At 36.7% G+C, this 17,901-nt stretch overlaps 3 protein-coding genes and 1 pseudogene across 3 annotated transcripts; 1 reads left to right on the plus strand and 3 right to left on the minus strand.

Moving 5' to 3' along the window:
• Positions 1-823: 823 nt before the first annotated feature.
• LOC131782082 (neuropeptide Y receptor type 6-like) lies at positions 824-3,026 on the minus strand (annotated as a pseudogene).
• LOC131782162 (substance-K receptor-like) lies at positions 2,732-4,290 on the minus strand. The gene has a single exon (XM_059098883.2). The coding sequence runs from the start codon at positions 4,267-4,269 to the stop codon at positions 3,178-3,180; it is 1,092 nt and encodes a 363-aa protein (XP_058954866.1). The 5' UTR covers positions 4,270-4,290; the 3' UTR covers positions 2,732-3,177.
• A 1,430-nt stretch (positions 4,291-5,720) lies between these two features.
• On the plus strand, positions 5,721-12,782 carry LOC131782108 (histone acetyltransferase type B catalytic subunit-like). Its single transcript, XM_059098820.2, has 15 exons — positions 5,721-5,762; positions 5,861-5,929; positions 6,308-6,383; positions 6,572-6,608; positions 6,875-6,952; positions 7,412-7,454; positions 7,533-7,651; positions 8,759-8,846; positions 9,178-9,211; positions 9,944-10,048; positions 10,833-10,876; positions 11,379-11,441; positions 11,639-11,790; positions 11,999-12,115; positions 12,430-12,782. The coding sequence occupies exons 1-15, from the start codon at positions 5,756-5,758 to the stop codon at positions 12,595-12,597; spliced, it is 1,200 nt and encodes a 399-aa protein (XP_058954803.2). The 5' UTR covers positions 5,721-5,755; the 3' UTR covers positions 12,598-12,782.
• A 52-nt stretch (positions 12,783-12,834) lies between these two features.
• On the minus strand, positions 12,835-16,765 carry LOC131782109 (protein NCBP2AS2 homolog). Its single transcript, XM_059098821.2, has 4 exons — positions 16,696-16,765; positions 16,266-16,296; positions 15,437-15,509; positions 12,835-14,939 (listed from the first exon to the last, which is right to left on the minus strand). Exons 1-4 carry the CDS (start codon positions 16,716-16,718, stop codon positions 14,782-14,784), a joined length of 285 nt encoding a protein of 94 aa, XP_058954804.2. The 5' UTR covers positions 16,719-16,765; the 3' UTR covers positions 12,835-14,781.
• Between the last annotated feature and the right edge of the window lie 1,136 nt (positions 16,766-17,901).

Consider the following 17,901-nt stretch of genomic DNA (forward strand, 5'->3'; position numbering starts at 1 on the left):
AGACGTTTTCCGGCGTATTTGTGTTGTCTTGACGGCTGCGAAAACAATTTTGATCAAAGTGCTCTCAGGAGAAAGGTTAACTTGCGTAAATAACACCCTTTAGGGGCCTTTTTTAATTATGATGAATTTGATATGAAATTGCTAAAATTTTACCCCGCTTTTAATTTTTCAATTTTTGTTTTGCAGGAAAAGAGACAAGCCTTGAAAATAACAAAACAAAAAATAAAAGCATCATTTATTCCAAAGAAACTGTAAAATCACACTTTTGAGTGTTTACCGTCTCTCAGGAAATCAACTCTGCCTTCAGGCATTCTTCCACTTAACAAGTCAAAAAACAACACCAATGCGGTGCACCACGCAGTGCGTATTATTTGATATAACAACCACTATAGGTTTCCAATAACTACCCCCAAATGGATTTGACGTTTCCCTAAGTAATTTATTAGATAGTATCATTCCACAAACAAAAACATAAAATGAAAATGAAAATTTCTTTTCGTTGTGAGTTGCTTTTGGTACACCGGCTCAATTAAACTAAATGAAATATTTGATTAAATTTTCAAGCACGCCGAATGTTGCACGCTATAAACTCAACTGAATCCCAATGCATTTGAATACTGAACAATTCATAACGCCCGGGTCGACCACTTCGCACCAATCAAAACAAAATTAGAGCCTTGTGTCACCTTCGACTCTCTAAAAAGAGCGGTTTTGTTTTGTTTGAAAAGGACCATCATTTTTTTTATTTTTCTATCCATCAGCCAAGAACAGGCAACAACATGCTTGTGAGCAAAACCCCTGACATCATTATCAGGCTTAAGTATTACAGTGTTTCCATCTCAATCTCATTCTCCCTTGCCCCTGATGCTAAGCATTCATATCCTTTCATGACATTTCTGGGGCCCTGACGATATCTTTCGCTGAATACAAGAAAAAAAACCTATGGGTTTAGTGAAGTGTTTGAATCAAATATGAATTTGACTACATAGCTCAAGTTGTCGATCGCAAAAAGAATTTCCTTGCTCCATGCAAAAAAAAAAGAAAAACCTATAACATCTGTAGGCTAAATGCAAATGAGAAATGGAAGTATTATGGCCAAAGTGTTCCAAATAATTTTGGTGTTTTCTTCTCGTGGACTTTTTAGAATGAAGATGAAATATTTTTCCAGCAAGTTCTCTCTCTTTTTAGATCTCTTAACATGATCGAGTTCAAAACAATTTTTACGGCCAATGAAGGTAAAGAGGTAAAAAACGTGGAGAGTATTATGAAGCGAACTTAACCCGCAAACAGTGTCAAAAGCCAGCTCAGAGCTGCTAAAAAAACACTAATGGTTCCTTTGACCCTATGACCCGTTAAATTCAAGCAATTAAGAAATGTCTAGTGTATGCACCCATCGATATTAACCAGATGAGTGCAATTGCGAATTTTAACCTTTGAAGAGATATGAAAGGCTTTCGAAACGGCGACACCACCCCGGTATATCTAGCTATCAAGCGTAAGAACCACAATGTTTTGTATCGATGCAGCGGTTGAAATGTTTTGAAAAGAGTAAACAGTTTTTACAAAGGACTGCATCGAACAGACCGTGGAACAACCATTCCTGCGAAAGCCAATGAATATCTATCTCAGTTCTCTTGGCACCGCAAGTGCAGAAAGAAGTAAATCTGGCACTGCCATGTTTCTGATCAAATAGTTCGTAGTGTTCCACACGTGTCTGTTTTTGGCAACAATGACAGCCGCGTTTCCCAAAAACAAAAGTGATATCAGAACTGTGTAGCGTGCGGCTGGGGTGGAAGAACCTCCGGTGACAAAATCATTTTATAAGAATAATTTATTTTTTCACCTCTCGCGCCATTAAAACTACCTAATCAATTCCACCAATCGATAAATCAACTTCACCAATGATTAGTTTCTATCTGTAAGCTACCATTATCTAAAGCCTAATCTTCGTTCAGCATCCGGAACTGTTATTGAAAGTACCTGAGTACCTACGGTGCTCGATTCGTGAGGAAGAGGAGAGGGGCGTGGAGGTGAATGGGAACACTCCCCCCTCCCAGCCCCGCAGGTGTTAGTTAATGACTAGCTTCTTGATTATAGCAAATAGACCCGCTCGCTGGCTGCCGTGAGGAAAAACGATTACTTCAAATACTACTAGAGGCGTAGTGGGACCCACTGTAAGGAATTTCGAGTCAATTCTTAAGCTTGCGAGTAAGATTAGTTAATGAAAACCCGTTTGTATCGGCCCACAAGATTCCAGAATTTCGTGCGGCTCCGTTCGAAAGCCTTTTCCGGGGAGATTTTAATTTGCTATCCGCTATTGAGTGAAGAATATATCAATAGAAAAAAAGTAATATCTCATTACTTTTCTTGATAGATATCAACCTAATTGGTATGGGGACAAAAGAAATTGCAAAAGACGAAAGAACAACAAGGGTAAAAAAAATACGCGAAAAGAGTGCCTTTTTTCTTCAAAAGATAATGTTCTCACACCTAAAGCTCTACGGTTTCTTTAAAATGAACATAGATGTCGCGTAAAGACTGAATATGCAATTTAATTGTTTTCAACAAATACAAAAGGAAAAATGTAAACCAATATTTCGAAAAAAACTTAAGTTCAAGTTTTTAACACAAACTCAGCTCGAAAATGACAAGATTTTATCTTCGAATGTTCAATCTTACCTTTTTTTTTAGTGGATTTACATTTAGTTTAATTGAATTTGACCATCTTGTTAATTACTTAACGAGTGAAAACTACTTAGTCCGTTATTAGTTTTTTTGTGAAATTAGACTTAGTGGCGTCAGGTGCATTAAAAAAAAAACGTCCATATGGTATTAGAAGCCTTACATAATAATTTGCTGAAAATTGGTCACAGAATTGTGTAGATAAAAAAGTTTATAATCTGTCGGTGGACATATATACGATTATCGTAATCCAGTTTGCGACTTTGAAGAGTGTCAGATAACACTGTCCATTCAAATCCGTGTTAAACCCTTATTTTTCAACGCCACTCCCGAAACAAAGCCATGTTATCTCACGGAACGATCCACTTTTCTACCCTTGTTGACGAGCTTAAGTGACCGCGAGCAAAGTAAAGGAAAACAACCATTAAATTCAGTTATTATGCCTGTCTTCTAAATAAAACGTTATTCAAACCAGGGGTCAATGTGCTACAGCTATTAAAATGTGGTCATTTCGACGCTTTTTAACTGTCTTTCCTGTGCGAACCATTTGTGGCCTTTGAAGAGGTTTCGTAGACCCTGGCGATATCTTTCATTTAAGATGAAATAAACGCAAGGATTGAGAGAGGCGTTGGAGTAAAAAACAAACTTGACTGCGAAGCTTAAATTGTCCATACCGCACGGGATTCCCTCGTGCCATGCAAAAAGAAATAAAAAACCTACAATATCTATGGGTAAAATGCAGATCATAAACAAACAGATAATCGCTAAAATTTTCTTGATAACTTGAGTATTTTCCTTTTGCCGGCTCTTTAGCAGAGAAGAGGAACATTTTCGCCAAAAGGACTTCCGCTTTTCCAAAGCCTTAAATATAAGTGAATATAAAACAATAAGAATGCCAAGAGGAATGACGATCAAAAGTAGTGACAATATTATGAAGTTAACTCTTAATCCCTGTAAATTGTCAAATGCTGGCTCAAAGCTGAAAATACATACATTCGCACCATTCACTCTCTGCACGCGATAAATGTAAAGATAAATGCCGTGCAGACTCATCGCTATTAACCAGATGGAAACAATCACCACCTTGCGTCGTCGTGGAGCTATGAAAGGCTTCCGAAATGGCGACACTAACCCTACATATCTATCAAGCGTAATGACAACAATGCTTTGTATCGATACAGCGGTTGAAATGTCTTGAAAAAAATAAACAGTTTTACAAAGAACGGCACCGAACAGACCGTGGAACAACCATCCTTGAAAACCAATGAACAACTCCGTCATTTCTCTGGGCACCGCAAATGCAGAAAGAAGCAAATCTGACACTGCCATGTTAGCGATCAAATAGTTCGTTGTGGTCCGCATCTGCCTGGTTTTGGCAACAATGGCGATGACCGCCGCGTTTCCAAAAAAAGAAAACAACATCAGAACTGTGTAGCATGCGGCTTTAGTGGCCTTCACGGAGATAGAATCTTCTTTTCTGAAAGGAATGCATTTGGAGGCTTCGGTTGCGTTTGCAAACGTTGAATTTTCCAGCAAGGAATTGTTCATTGTGTATTGACAAAAAAATCCTAGTTTTTTTATCTTCATTTGCAGAGAAGAATGCTTGTTAATTTTGTGATCTGTGTAGTGTCTTTATCTCTTTGCCAGGTGATATCGTTTCAATGGGATAGTCTAGGGGAGGGGGCGTGACAATTTATCTTGAGTTACAAACAAACTTAATTTTTATTTTGCAGCCTCAGCTCCTACGTTTAAGTGGGGAAGGGTCGGGACAATTTATCTTCAACCATAAACAAACATAATTTCTTTACTGCAGTCTTAAGCTCCTACACTTTCAAGCGGCCGTATTGGTGTTATTACGATTGTTATGGCTTTCGAATCTTTATCCGTGGGCTACAATTTAGGGTGACCTAATTAAAGTCAATCAAGGCGTTTTTACCGACCGGCGGTCGTATTCACCTTTTTTTAAGAATATTTTGTATTTTAACTTGTTTTATTTTTTTACACATCTAATTTAAATTCCAATTAAAATCGATAATTTTTGAGATGAACATTTACTGAAATACGTCTAGCCTTCTACTTTGGTAACCTCAAATCTACATGTAACTTAAAACGTATTTAAGAACTGTAAAAGAGATCAAAATTCAAACCGGCTGGGCGTAATAAGAGAACGGACAAGTGTATGGAAAAGTAAAACTTTTTATTCACAACTTCAACTCAGATTTCACACTTTTTAGAATTTATTAATGCATCAACGCGATGTTACCATTTCCTTCTTGCAAGCCGAAATGTTAGATAAATCATAAATTCCTTTATTTCATTTTAAGGGCTAAAATTCTTTTATTCCTTTCGGGAGATCTTCACATGAAAAAGTTATTGCATTTCTGTTTCTTGATAATCCTAAAAATACTATAGAGTTTATGGGCTTTAAGACATAATTTATTTATTTTCTTTGGCGTTTTCCTTTACCGATTCACGCTTGAATTATTTCTAATGGTTCTTATGACGATCACATATAGGAGAAATGATGAATCACTGTGGCTTCTTCTTAAGTTTCCTTCTGTAAAGCAACCGCATAGATCAAACTCTGCGTGTGAGTATCGGAAACTTTAAAAAGAGAAATGAAAAATAGAGTCTTCTCATGACGGTTTTCCCTTGATTAGTTTATCGTGGGAGTGAAGATTAAAATAAAAAAAATATCTCGGGCAAGTTTGTGAATGCAGATGGAAAATACGAAAAAACTTTCCATGAAGAGTTAGTTATTCGCTTAAACTGAAACCAAGTGAGGGAAAATCTGCTGTAGGAAATTCCAACGAAAATTATCTTATAGGAAACTATTTTCCATTCAACAGGCCAAAAAGGAAAGGGATAAAAGAAGTAAAGAAGAAAGAATGAATGAAAAAGAAACAAAAGGGGTGAAAGAAGGAAATGAATAAAAAAAAAAAAAAAAAAAAGAAAAGAAAAGAAATATGCTTGAGTGTCCTGTGGCATTTCAAAGAGAGACTGGGAAACAGTCCCACAGTCATTACTAGTCAGTTGTCAGTACATTTGAGTAGAAAGCGCGCGAACCGGCAACATGGATGGTGAGCAATTTTTCGATCATTTCTGGAGGAAAACGCTACATTTGTAGCTAATTTCGTTTGTGGTACAACGTAGTGATATTTTGGTTGTTATGTCTTAGTTTCCATGGCAGACCAGGCTCTTGCTCGCTATAAATGCGACTCCAACACAGCTGTACGTTTCAAGCTCGGTAAGCCTTCAATCGACTTTCTCGTGTGTAAATTTAAGTGCACTAGTTAACTTATGTTCTGTCAGTGGAGTTCTCGAGGGAGATATTTATTTACCTGTCTCAATAACGTATTGCAATGAATATTCATACAGCTTTGCGTGTGTGAGAATAAAAAAACTAAAGCTCTGTTGCAGATGTTCTAATCGAGAAAAACAGGAAACTCGTGAAGTACAGAAACAAGTGAGTTTTCAGAAATGAAATTGAAATCAACGCTTTATTTGAGCAATTTGTCTCTCGGTTTTAAATTCAGGATGATCTTCCCTATCTCAGGAAAGCAAACTGTTGTCACGCTCCTTAAAGTTACTAATCTTCTGCAACCAATTTTTCCCTCTTTTGCAGTTCAATGTGAGAATGATGTATTTGACAAGGGCAAAGAATTCCATCCAACATTTTCACACCAGTACTTCGGTGACAAGTGAGTCTTGTGAATTCTTTTGCTTCATCCAAAGATATAGTTACCATTTTTGTCATTAAGGTGTAGAGTGCGTTTTGAGTTATTTTTGAATTACCAAATCCAGTCAGATCAATAGATATTATCAATAAGAGCCAATTAGACATCAAAGTAAAAAGGATAAATGAACCTTTAAATTTTTTTCGTTGCAGTGAAACCATATTTGGTTACAGCAACTTGGAAGTGCAGGTAAATCTCTAAATCATTGAACTGAAGCATGATGGTAAGTAAGCCTGCAGTTTGTAATACTGCGCATGGTAGTAAGTTATACTTGGTTGATTTTTTCTGTCAGTCAGCCAGCAAGTCTGTTTGTCCATCAGTCAGTCAGCCAGTCAGTCCATCAGTCCATTAGTTAGTGACTCAGGCAGTTTCTTTTTTTATCTGTCAGTTAAGTTGCTAGTCACTAAGTGATGCTCAGTGAATACAGTTTGTGTCATTTTCCCTTTTTTTTTCAGTTGTACTATCATGCTGGAAGTCTTCTTGCTTACATAGGCATGAAACATGATGGACAGGTTAATAGCAAGGGATTAGAGGTAAGAGGTACCCTGTTTCCAGAATTCTACCTTTATTTTAAGATCACTGTGCTGGACTCTTGAAAGAAGAGTCCAAGTTTGATCTCTAGCAGTAGTTTTTTTGCGTTGTGATCTTGATTAATTAAGTTACTTACTTAGACTATTGTTCTACCTAGGAGTATAGCAGATACCAGAGTGCCTACCCATGATAAATTAGAATCTTGTTCAGAGTAATGGGGCAATTTAAGTATGTCATAACTTAAATTGATAAATTGAAGGGGAAAAACTGAAAAGAAGAGAGAATGAGAGGATTTGGGGGCTTCCTATTTCAGGAAATTTGAGGAGTATTTCAAAATTGCTGTAATTGTGGCATGATGCTGCATAGGCTAGTAATTTTGAAATTATTCACAGAAAAGTAGAGTACCATGTAATAACTTGTTATCTCTTTATCTCATATTTATCATTTTATTTGCTCTTCAGCCTGATCCTGTTATGAGTATTGTTGCAGAGAGATACCCAGCTGGTAATGTGGAAACCTATCATTCATTTTTTACCATGATTTCTTCACTCTTTAAACCATTATTGCTTTGTATTCTCCTAGGATTTCTGACAAATTTGGATCAGTTTATTGCAAAACTTCCTGGTGAAGGGAAATTCAGACCAATGGGGGAACTGCTGCATTCATACAAGCAAAACGATGCTGAATATGAGATGTATCAGGTGATTTTTCCACTTAGCGAGCAAGAACATGTTTTGTGTAGTTCAAGTATTGTCATAATTCCTATTGGTACATAATGAAATGTGAATCAAAACAGTTTTTCAATAGGTTTATAGGGTAAGTGTTGTTAACCCTTTACCTCCCAAGATCTGTTTGATATTTCTCCTCTGTAGCTATTACAAATTTCCTCATAAATTAATTGCAAGAATTTAGTGTTAGATCAAGATAACAACTTCTTCCTGATAACTTAAAAAATTCCCATTTCTTGTTTGCTGGATAGTGTTTGGATGTTATAGGGAGAAGTTACATGTTAATCACTTCTGGGAGTAAATGGATTAAGGAAGCAATAAGGGAGGGCAACGATCTCCTCAGTGACCACTGTGGTCACTATGGCAACTGAGCCATAGCTCATCTCCAGGTCCCCTGGAATGATTATGTACTAAAAATGTGGGAAGGGGTGAGCAAAAAAGCTAAATAAGTTGAGCAAAAGCATAGAGCTGTGCCTTTGAAAACCATCCTGAAACCCCAGACATTGCAGAGAGGAGGGTGGCACTGGTGGCTTCAAGGTTTCAAAATGTGTTCATTTTCAGCTATTTTGTTGCAAGTGCCCCAATAGTTTTGTTAAGGATTGTAACATACAGCCCTAATGTAGCTCACTAATGAGCTCTCTGCAGCCTAGCAGGTAATTTAGTGTTAACAACTGAGTTGAAAATGTAAATTAGCCATCATATAGGGTAAAAAAGCTGACGTTTCTAGCGTTAGCCCTTCATCAGAGCAATTGACAAAGGGTTAACGCTCCAAATGTCAACTTTTTTACCCTTTACGGTGGCTATTTACGTTTTCAACTCAGTTGATAACACTAAATTACCTGCTATACTCTCCCACTGATGCAGCACCACAGTTTCTTCAGAAACTTACCCCTTTATCTCTGCAGCCTAGTTTGAGCAGGGTTAAAAATTTTTCTTGGTTTCAGATTTCTCAAACCAGTTTCAGTTTTATCATTTATCTTATATTCATTACTGCAGTCTGAAACTATGGAAGATAAGAATTAATCTGATTTGAATTTTACAATTATTGTAATTATTACAATATCATAATTTTATATTTAGGCTGATATAACTACTCCAAGACTCAGGGATTACCATGAAAGACTCCAGACATTCTTGCTATGGTTCATTGATGCATCATCATATATAGGTACGAGATTGAGGTTTCATTATTATTATTCTCAATCAATTATCAGGTTGTTTCAATTGGTCATCTTGCCAGCATGGCTGTTTTGACAAGTCAAGCTAATATCAGTATGCTTGTCTCCTTACTGTTTCCTACACATTTCTCAAGGTGCTGACAATGAGAATTTGTTTAACAATCAAGGGTTTCTTTAGTTGTTGATCATTTCCTGTATTCTCATGACCTGAATGTTTGATTCAGGGGTAATATGGAAAGGAGAAATTAAATGCTGGTCACTGGTAGGGGTCAAAGGTTAAAAATGGCTAAATAATTACCTTGGTATGCTTTGCTTCATTAGATACTGATGATGAAAGATGGCACTTTTTCATTCTGTAAGTTTGCCACACTATGTTCAGTTGATTTAAATAACATACTTTTAAGATATCATTACTGTCCAATGATTTTCCCTCTTTACAAGTGTTTTAACACTATATACCCCAACATCAGCATGTGTATTCTTCATACTATTTTTTGTATGTTCCCATGGTACTAGTCACTCTTGGGTCTTTAAGAGTTAAAATAGTTTATTAAGCGCTGAAAAAGTGTACTTGTATGTATTTAATCTATTCAGATTACATGTACTTAAGGCATCAGTCAACAAAGTATTGAATGATACTTTAAGTCAACTTGTCAGCTGACTGTCAGTTACCATGTCATGCAACTTGGTAGAATGTCAGTTGCCACCATCAGTCAACACTCCATGGACACCTAAACAGTTATGTTGGGATCAACAGTTGGCAGCATATCTGTCAAGTGTCAGTGGTGTATCAGTGGACTGTCAGTAGTATATATGTATTGCTAACTGTTGTTTTGCTGGAATGGGACTCTTCTCCTAGCCCCTTCCCAATATCCACAGGTACTTGGTTCATATGTCAGTTGAGTATCACCTGATATATGTGGATGGACACTTGTTTGATGTGTTGATCGATAGTATCCACCAATACTCCATTGACAGATGCCTTCAGTACACCTAATTCCATTATTCAACCTGTCAGAATGTGATAGTTCTATGATTCCCATGCAAAAAGAGCAATAACATCTTGTCTGTAACTAATATGTTGTAGATTTGAGAAAAGGAAAGAAGCTGGAGAGACACTTTATAGTTTGGTTGGATACATGACAGTGTACCAGTATTATGCATATCCAGATAAGATTAGACCTCGCATTAGGTTTGTACATGTACCATATTTCCTCAAATAAGCCCCTGGACATTTAGTTAAACCTTTAACTCCCAAGATCTGATGGTTAATTCTCCCTCTTGCTGCTGACCATCAACTTTTAAATTGATTACAAGAATTTGGTGTCAAACCAAGAAAACAACTTCTACCTGATAAGTTTGAGTATTCTCATTGCCTGTTTGCCAAAAAATGTAAGGATATAATAGGAAGAAGTTACATGTTAATCACTTCTAGGAGCTAAAGGGTTAAAATTTCTTCTAAAAGAAGGGGGTGGGGGCACCTCTTGGAAGGAGGGTGATTAATTGAGGGGGTCACTTATTATTCTCTTGTGTTGATGATGACTCTGCTGTAGTTTAAGCTTAAGAAGTTACTAATATTGTGGCAATAGAAACAGGTTTTCCCTGTTTCCCTATTATTAAAGTAGCAGTAGAAACAGATTTTCCTTGTTTCCCTATTATTAGAGTTGCAATAGAAACAGGTTTTCCTTGTTTCCCTATTATTAAAGAAGCAGTAGAAACAGGTTTTCCTTGTTTCCCTACTATTTAAGAAAGAAAGGTAGGAAGGGGGGGAGGGAAAGTGCTTGTTTGACATTGTGACCCAGGGTGGATATTTATTCAGGGGAGGGTGCCTTTAGAACATGGGTACTTATTCAAGAAAATATCAATTCATTAGTATGTATAGAAGCTTATTACATCAAAATAATGTCAAATACCATCATTGAACAATTCATCAGTGAACACAATTACTTAAGGTAAAACTTGATTTATTTTTGCAGTCAAATGTTGATTCTTCCTCCATTTAAAAGACAAGGCCATGGAGGTTAGTTCATTGTGTAGAGTTGGTAATATCTGATATTACCAAGGAAGTTCTAGTCATTCAGTGTTCAGTGTTCAGTATTCAGCTTTTCTTGCCTAATAAAATGTTTTCAAAGTAAGCTTCAAGACACTTTGAAGTACATTACCATATGACATGAACAAACTAAATAGGAGTGTTTTTACTCACCATTTCACCTAAAAATAAAGAACCAAATTCAAATTTTCTTGAGGATTATCCAATTGCAAATGGTTAGGTAACTGTTAGCTATGCATTCAAATCCCTCATCCTGTTACCTACAGAATCTGTTTTTGCTGCACTCAGTTCAACTCCTTGGCCAAGCTTTGAACTTACCAAACTCATCTGCCCCTCATCAGTTGCAATTTTTAACTACTTTTTATGCTTTTGTGGAATATTGTTGGGTTCCTGTTAAGTTTGCACTTTTGCCCTGCGTCAATGGATAATGATGATGATGACAATACTATTATGATGATTGCCTCCTTTGTAGCTCAGATGCTTCAGACAGTTGACAGATTTTACATCAAGGACCCACAAGTCTTGGACATTACAGGTGAGCAATGATAGGATAGAAGGAGCTGGGGCATGAAACTACATGCCACCCCTCTCCTTTGCAAATGTTTGTTTTGGTTGGGTCTCCTTTCTTACTATTTAGCACAAAATCATCAGTCCCACCATTGCAGTGACAGTGTGCAGTAGTTATGATTTCATCACTTGTTTTTACCTGTTTGACTATTTTTTCTTTTACAGTTGAGGATCCTTCCTTTGACTTCCTGAGATTGCGAGACTATGTAGATGCCTTAGCTTGTATTAATCTGTCAGCATTTTCGCAAGAGAACCTGCGCAATGGATTTAGTGGTGAAATGGTGAAAGAGGCTCGGGAAAAACTGAAAATCAACAAGGTGAGAAGTTTTGTGATTGAAAAGGCAAAATAGTGGAGATGCATACATTCTCTTAGCAGGGCATTAATTAATTTCTAAACAACCAACCCAGCCTGAATTGTGAGATAAAATTTGAGGTAAGTTAAGCGTTGGTAATGTTTAGGTTAGCTTATGAGAGATTAAAGTGAAGTTCAACTTGTTAATAGACCTTTCTCTTTCTTTATTTCAGATTCAATGCAGAAGAGTTTACGAGATTCTCCGTCTTCGGGTCACAGATCTTAGCAATGCAGAGGATTACAAGTCTTACCGGCTGGAAGTGAAAAAGAGGCTCAATGTTCCTTTTCAGGTATACTGTACAATGTATTGCTACATACCCAGAGAAACATAGCTGAAACACACACAAAATCTGACTTCTTGATGCCTAAAATGTACCATTTAGCAAATAGCTTTAAGAAATTCATTTCAGAAACTACTTTTATCAGGAAATTACATTCACAATGAGTTCAAATTTTATATTTTTTTTTGTGTGAAAAGTTGTTTTTGAGCTACATGTATATCAAGGTGGTATTTTATCTGTCCAATGACTCTAAAATAAGTGTACCTTGCCAGAATAGTAGTGAACAGTGGTTTTCATAGGGGTTAAAATTATATTTTATTTAGAAAGAAAAAGCTGATATGGAAAAGCTGAAGCTAATCTTGAAGCCTGAAGAACTGAGTGCAACTGTCAACATGCAGACACCACAAGAACGAATGCAGCACCTTGAGCAGTTGTACCAAGAGCTGGAATCACACTATAAGAAAACCCTTGAAAGAATTGCTGCTTCTTAAACCTCACATCATCCAGCCACTTGCTAAACAATTGCAAAAAAGGAAATACATAGCTCTGTAACAAATTACCATTGCTTTAGTTTGAAATTCAAATGAGGGCAGGGTTGGTTCAGTTAGTTGGAAACTATCTGTTAAATGTTGTAAGTGCAACTGGAAGTTAAATTTGAAGACATGGCCACTCACAACTTATTAGTTTAGTGTGTTTGTCTGATCAAAGAAGACTATCATTTACTGTTCTCATCTTTATTGTGAGTTCAAGTGAATGCTAAGTGGGCATTAGTACCAGCTATTCAACCTGATACTGTAGGATGCCATGCTTTCTGAGAGACACAATACTATTTTGTTGTTGTTTACCCTCACATTGCATACAGTGGTATGATAGATGTTCAGTTAACCCTTTACACCTTAACATGAGTATGCATATTCTCCATACTGTCCTCTACATGTTGCCCAACTTGCAGACAAGGAGAACTTGTTTAACAATCAAGAGCTTCTTTAGTTGGTGATCATTTCCTTTATTCTCATGACCTTAGAGTGTGACTCAGGAGTGATATTGTAGGGAGAAATTAAATGTTAGTCACTCTTAGGAGTCAAAGGGTTAAAAGAAGATGAAGTGTTTGACATGATTTTCATGTCAGTTTCCTCAGCAGCTGTCATTTGGGTGGTCATGGGTTATGCTCTGCAGGGGCTTGTTGTGAGTAAGGTAACTGAGCTGTCATTTGGGTTGAGTCGATAACATAAATTGGCCATCACAAAGAGTTTCAAAGGTGACATTTCAAGCATTAACCCTTCATCACCTTTGTCCCTTTAAAACCCTTTACAGTGGCCACTTATTGTCATCAACTCAGTTGATAATACTAAATTACCCTGTTATACTCTCCCATCGACACAGCACCACAGTTTCTTTAGAAACTAACCCCCTTTATTCATTTGGGTTGTCATGCACCATGCTCTCTGGGAGCATGTTGTGAGAAAGGCTTCCAAGGAGATCACTGTCACGATTACCAGTGAGATATCATGCATCTTTTGACCTTTACGTGTATTTTTTCAATTTGGACCTGGTTATCTGTACAATGCTACCACAGTCATGTTTATGGACTGAAAAACAATGAAGGTGGCTGACAAAATGGTTCTTATGCAGTCTGAGAAATACAACATTGTTCTACGCATGTACTTGATAGTATGACAGTATCTTGTGTAAATTTTCTGAGGAAAACTATTTAGGAAACCGTGACATGAAGGTCAAGGATTAGACCATTTGATATCTAGCCACTTATAATCCACTTTGTAATTCAAAGATTCAGATATGCATCAATATTTACACAAAATATCTTAAACATTAACATAGTCAATGGGTATTATTTTTTTCTTGTCAACTTCCTACAGGCTCCTCTATAATCTTATCTAATGGTTCCACCTGTAAGAGTTAAAAACCCCAGTTTTACCACATAAGAATTTGCAGCAAAAGAAAATTTTCCACTTATGGTATGTTGGAGTCTGCAAGGGCATTTTGACTTTGGCCATCATCTGTATTGAACATTCCACCCAAGAAAAATTTTAAGACAAGAAAACAAACATCAATGGTAAAAAAAAAAATATCCCTTCATTTCACTTGTGGTTCAGTAAGGTTAGGCTTGTCTGTTGAAAACCAGTTTTCAAAGGTTAGCAACATCAAAAAATTAACATTATCATGCCCCTCTTTGCATTTACATATATTTTTCAAATGATTCTTTTGAAGTTTAACCATATCCTCTGGAAAGTGGGAACTTAAATTTCCTTTTGTCTGTTTGCATTTCTTTGGTCCCATAGTCTAGCAAGTTGAAACAACTGGAAAATAATCCACAAGGGTTCAAGCAGTATGCTGAGAGAGTCTTGACCATTTGCCCCAGGCAAGCTGATCTTCTGCTTGATCTCATGGATTTAATATTTCACTTGCTTAAAGGGCAAGTAAGAGATTGACACTTTTTTGTCTGCTGATGAAGAAAGGCTGGTATGAAGAGGTTTAGGGCTAGCTGGAAATGGTTCCATAGGGCAAGCTGAAAAATCAATTTTCTTTGCACCTTATCACTTTTAAACAACCATCTCATAAGTTCCTAGCTTTCTCCATTCTGTTCTAGAACAAAAATGTAAAAGGTTAACCCCCTCAAGATTTCACACAAGACTACCAATGGACAGGTGATGATGTCACTGTCTTGGTTTCTGTTGGATCTTATCTATCTCTTCCTGAACATTTTTGAAAAAATTCCTTGAGAAGGAGACAACTCTGTTTGACATCTGGCTGTTTTTCTTAACATTTTCTGGAGCCTCCCTAGATTTGACAGCTTTATCAAGAGCATCATTACCTATTAACAAAAATAAATAGATTCTTGTATTTGAGTTGGGACTAAATTATTTCTGATTTAATTTAGAGGGCTAGTGATTTCATTTTTGATGTGAAAGCGGGTTGGTTCTCAAGCTGCAATGATGATCCTCATAATAATCACAATTAAATAACAACAATTGATTTATTCCTGACTAGCATGGCTCCTTAAAATTCTGAGGCTTTTACTAGTGAACTATTAACAAAATGAAATTGGGCTACTGCTACTGCTATCTTGTTATTTACCATTTTGCTCCATGTTACTAAGTTAACACCTTAACTTGATTTGCACAAAGGATGGATAAATTGCTATTCAGCAGATAGGTGTTAATAAAACATACTGCGCTATCCAACAGAAGGTGATTTCTCCAGAGGATGGTGTTACCCACCTTTCAAACAACCAGGAACTTTAACAGGCTATATTTTACAGATAAATTCCTAAGTCACACCAGAGAATGAAAGTCTTAGTTACAGACTTACCCCAGAGTGTTACCTGTCTGTAGGTGTAATGTGTCAGCTGAGCCAGACGACGAATGGGGTATGAATTAGCAAGCTGTCAACAACAGCAACCCTTAATTAGTCAAGCATTTACCTCCTATTTAGAGACCTTGAAATTATGACTGTTGTAAATAACAAATACATTTTAAATTACATCTTGTAAATTAGAGGGTGATCATTAAAAAAAAAAGAGCACTAGGTAAGTCCAAATACTATTGGTCTTACAAAAATAACATTCTGAACATCTATTTGAATTCATTCTCTCAAAAGAAAGGCAAAATACAATTGTACAATTTAATGTACTAAATAAAAGATATAAGAATATTTGCAAAATAATGAAAAAGCATTTGTGTAGGTTTAAATTAAGGCTGTGTAAAATAATAAAATGGTTCAAGTTTTGACAGAAACTGTTGTGCTGCATCTGTAGGGGGTATTACAAGATAATTTTGGTTTTATCAACTGGGTTGATAATGTAACTCAACCACAATAAAGCTGACGTTTCAAGCATTAGCCCTTTGCATCAGACTCTCCCTTTAACAAGGGGCTAACACTCCAAATGTCAGCTTCAGAAACTCTTAACCATGATCAATTTACATTATGACTATCAACTCAGTTGATTCAACCAAACTATGAGAATAAATGATAGTGGAAAGGTGGATTGAAAATTTTTTAACATCTGTGTTAAAGCATTCACGCGAACAAGATTTAGTTAATCATGTTCGAGTGAATGTTTTGTTAAGTACTGAATGCATGATGCATTCAGCACTTAAGATTGCTTTGTCCCAATAAGTTTCATAGGTTTATTACTTACTCTTTCAACGACTTGTTCATTGGCCAGAAAGCTATAAAACATGGAAACAAAATCAATTTGCAAATAACACCCCAGAAAAGTGACTTAGAATTTTAAAGTAACGAACGGGAGAGCAACTGCAGAATACCCTGCCACTTTGGTCCACCTCATTTACATGTGTTGGGAGGCTTTGAAGATCGAGGTACAACATAATGAACGTTATTCCTATTCAGTGACATGTAAAATGAGTGGCAAGGTATTCTGCAGCTTAACCAAAGCTGACGTTTCCAGCTTAAGGTTCACTCTGTCACTTTACAGTGTACGTTTCAACATCATGTGATGAAATTTCCTTACGATTATTTAAGTTGTACCACAACTTAATTACAATGGTAAACTGGAAATTTCTACCACAGAACAAACTTAACACTGGTAAATGGGCTTCAAGACTAACCCGAGAAGATATCGTAACGGCATCTTCGATCTTCTTCGGTACCCTCTTCGACGAGGAAACAAAGTAACCGAGCCTTTATTGTAGAGTAGTCCTGGGGCTCAATTTCAGATTACAAGAGGAATTAGGCTAGTAGGAAGGGGAAAGGGCTGGGGAGGGAGGGCTTAAGGAGAAAGCAGCCGGGTACCACATGTATCACCTGTAAAAAGAGTTTCCACTTAACGACTTCTTCAACTCTAAAGCTTGGGTGGGAAGTTTAAGAATTTAGGGGCACGATTTAGATTTGTCACGTTAACCTGTAATCTACTAAAAAAAACCCCAAGGGCTCCGCCGTAAATGATCATTAACAGGGTTTGTACCCATTTTCAGAAACAAATTTGAAGAACTTTTCCACGGCTTTTCAAGGACTAAGATTGATTTTTCCACGGCTTCGATTATCACCTTAAACCCTCTCATTACCAAGATTTCAAAATCAATTCTCCTTACTGTCTTGCATATATTTCCTCTCATGAAAATTCTGAAAACTTTCTACGCTTTCCAGGACCTGTACTAACCCTGCATTTATTTCAGTGTTCTCCCTTATTTTACGCATGACAGGTAAAATAAATTTTCAAACTGGTAAAGCGATCCTTTTACCTGTTGAATTTTAAAGAATTCCAAGCAATTTTAAACGGTAATAAGAGGTACTACAGGCGGTAAGTGTTACCGGTTACCGCCTAAAAAGGAGAACACTGTTATTTGCTGAAAGTTTTCATTTCTACCCAAAAGCCAATTTCTTGTCTTGGAGCAAGAAATGCTCTCTACTGAATATTGAAAGTAAAGCGGAATTGAACGGCTTCTGCTTCTCCACGTCCGATGATTAGGCAAAATGAAACTCGGCCAATCGTTAATCATTCACGTTTTCCCGCACTTATAGTAGTTTTCTTTAGTTTACTTTGATATCTCATTGGCTCCTTAGAATATCTTTCTTTCTCCTCATTGGCCACTTTGGTGTTGATTCCCACGACAGCCAGTCAAAGAGCGCTCAACGAGAGACAAAATAACCAAACTAAAGGTTCAACATGTATGGATGTTACATGCAAAACGGGAAACTATTTTTGGATATCATACAAGAACTTGATCATTCAACCGCAGTAATACTACACTTATCAATAACGTTCCCACAAGGAGAGAAATTGTGATAAGAAAAACTTTTAGGCAATACAGAAT

The sequence above is a fragment of the Pocillopora verrucosa genome, chromosome 10, assembly GCF_036669915.1.
Source record: "Pocillopora verrucosa isolate sample1 chromosome 10, ASM3666991v2, whole genome shotgun sequence".
Taxonomy (NCBI): domain Eukaryota; kingdom Metazoa; phylum Cnidaria; class Anthozoa; order Scleractinia; family Pocilloporidae; genus Pocillopora; species Pocillopora verrucosa.

What these genes read in the sequence shown, in the direction of transcription:
- LOC131782109 (XM_059098821.2), bottom strand. Translation starts at nt 16,718, where the DNA reads ATGCCGTTACGATATCTTCTCGG. An exon ending in CCGTTACGATATCTTCTCGG is followed by an intron (nt 16,297 to 16,695) that starts GTTAGTCTTGAA and finishes CATGTTTTATAG; the next exon opens with CTTTCTGGCCAATGAACAAG. An exon ending in ATGAACAAGTCGTTGAAAGA is followed by an intron (nt 15,510 to 16,265) that starts GTAAGTAATAAA and finishes TGTTGTTGACAG; the next exon opens with CTTGCTAATTCATACCCCAT.
- LOC131782162 (XM_059098883.2), bottom strand. Translation starts at nt 4,269, where the DNA reads ATGAAGATAAAAAAACTAGGATTTTTTTGTCAATACACAATGAACAAT.
- LOC131782108 (XM_059098820.2), top strand. An exon ending in ACAGCAACTTGGAAGTGCAG is followed by an intron (nt 6,609 to 6,874) that starts GTAAATCTCTAA and finishes TTTTTTTTTCAG; the next exon opens with TTGTACTATCATGCTGGAAG. An exon ending in TAAAAGACAAGGCCATGGAG is followed by an intron (nt 10,877 to 11,378) that starts GTTAGTTCATTG and finishes CCTCCTTTGTAG; the next exon opens with CTCAGATGCTTCAGACAGTT.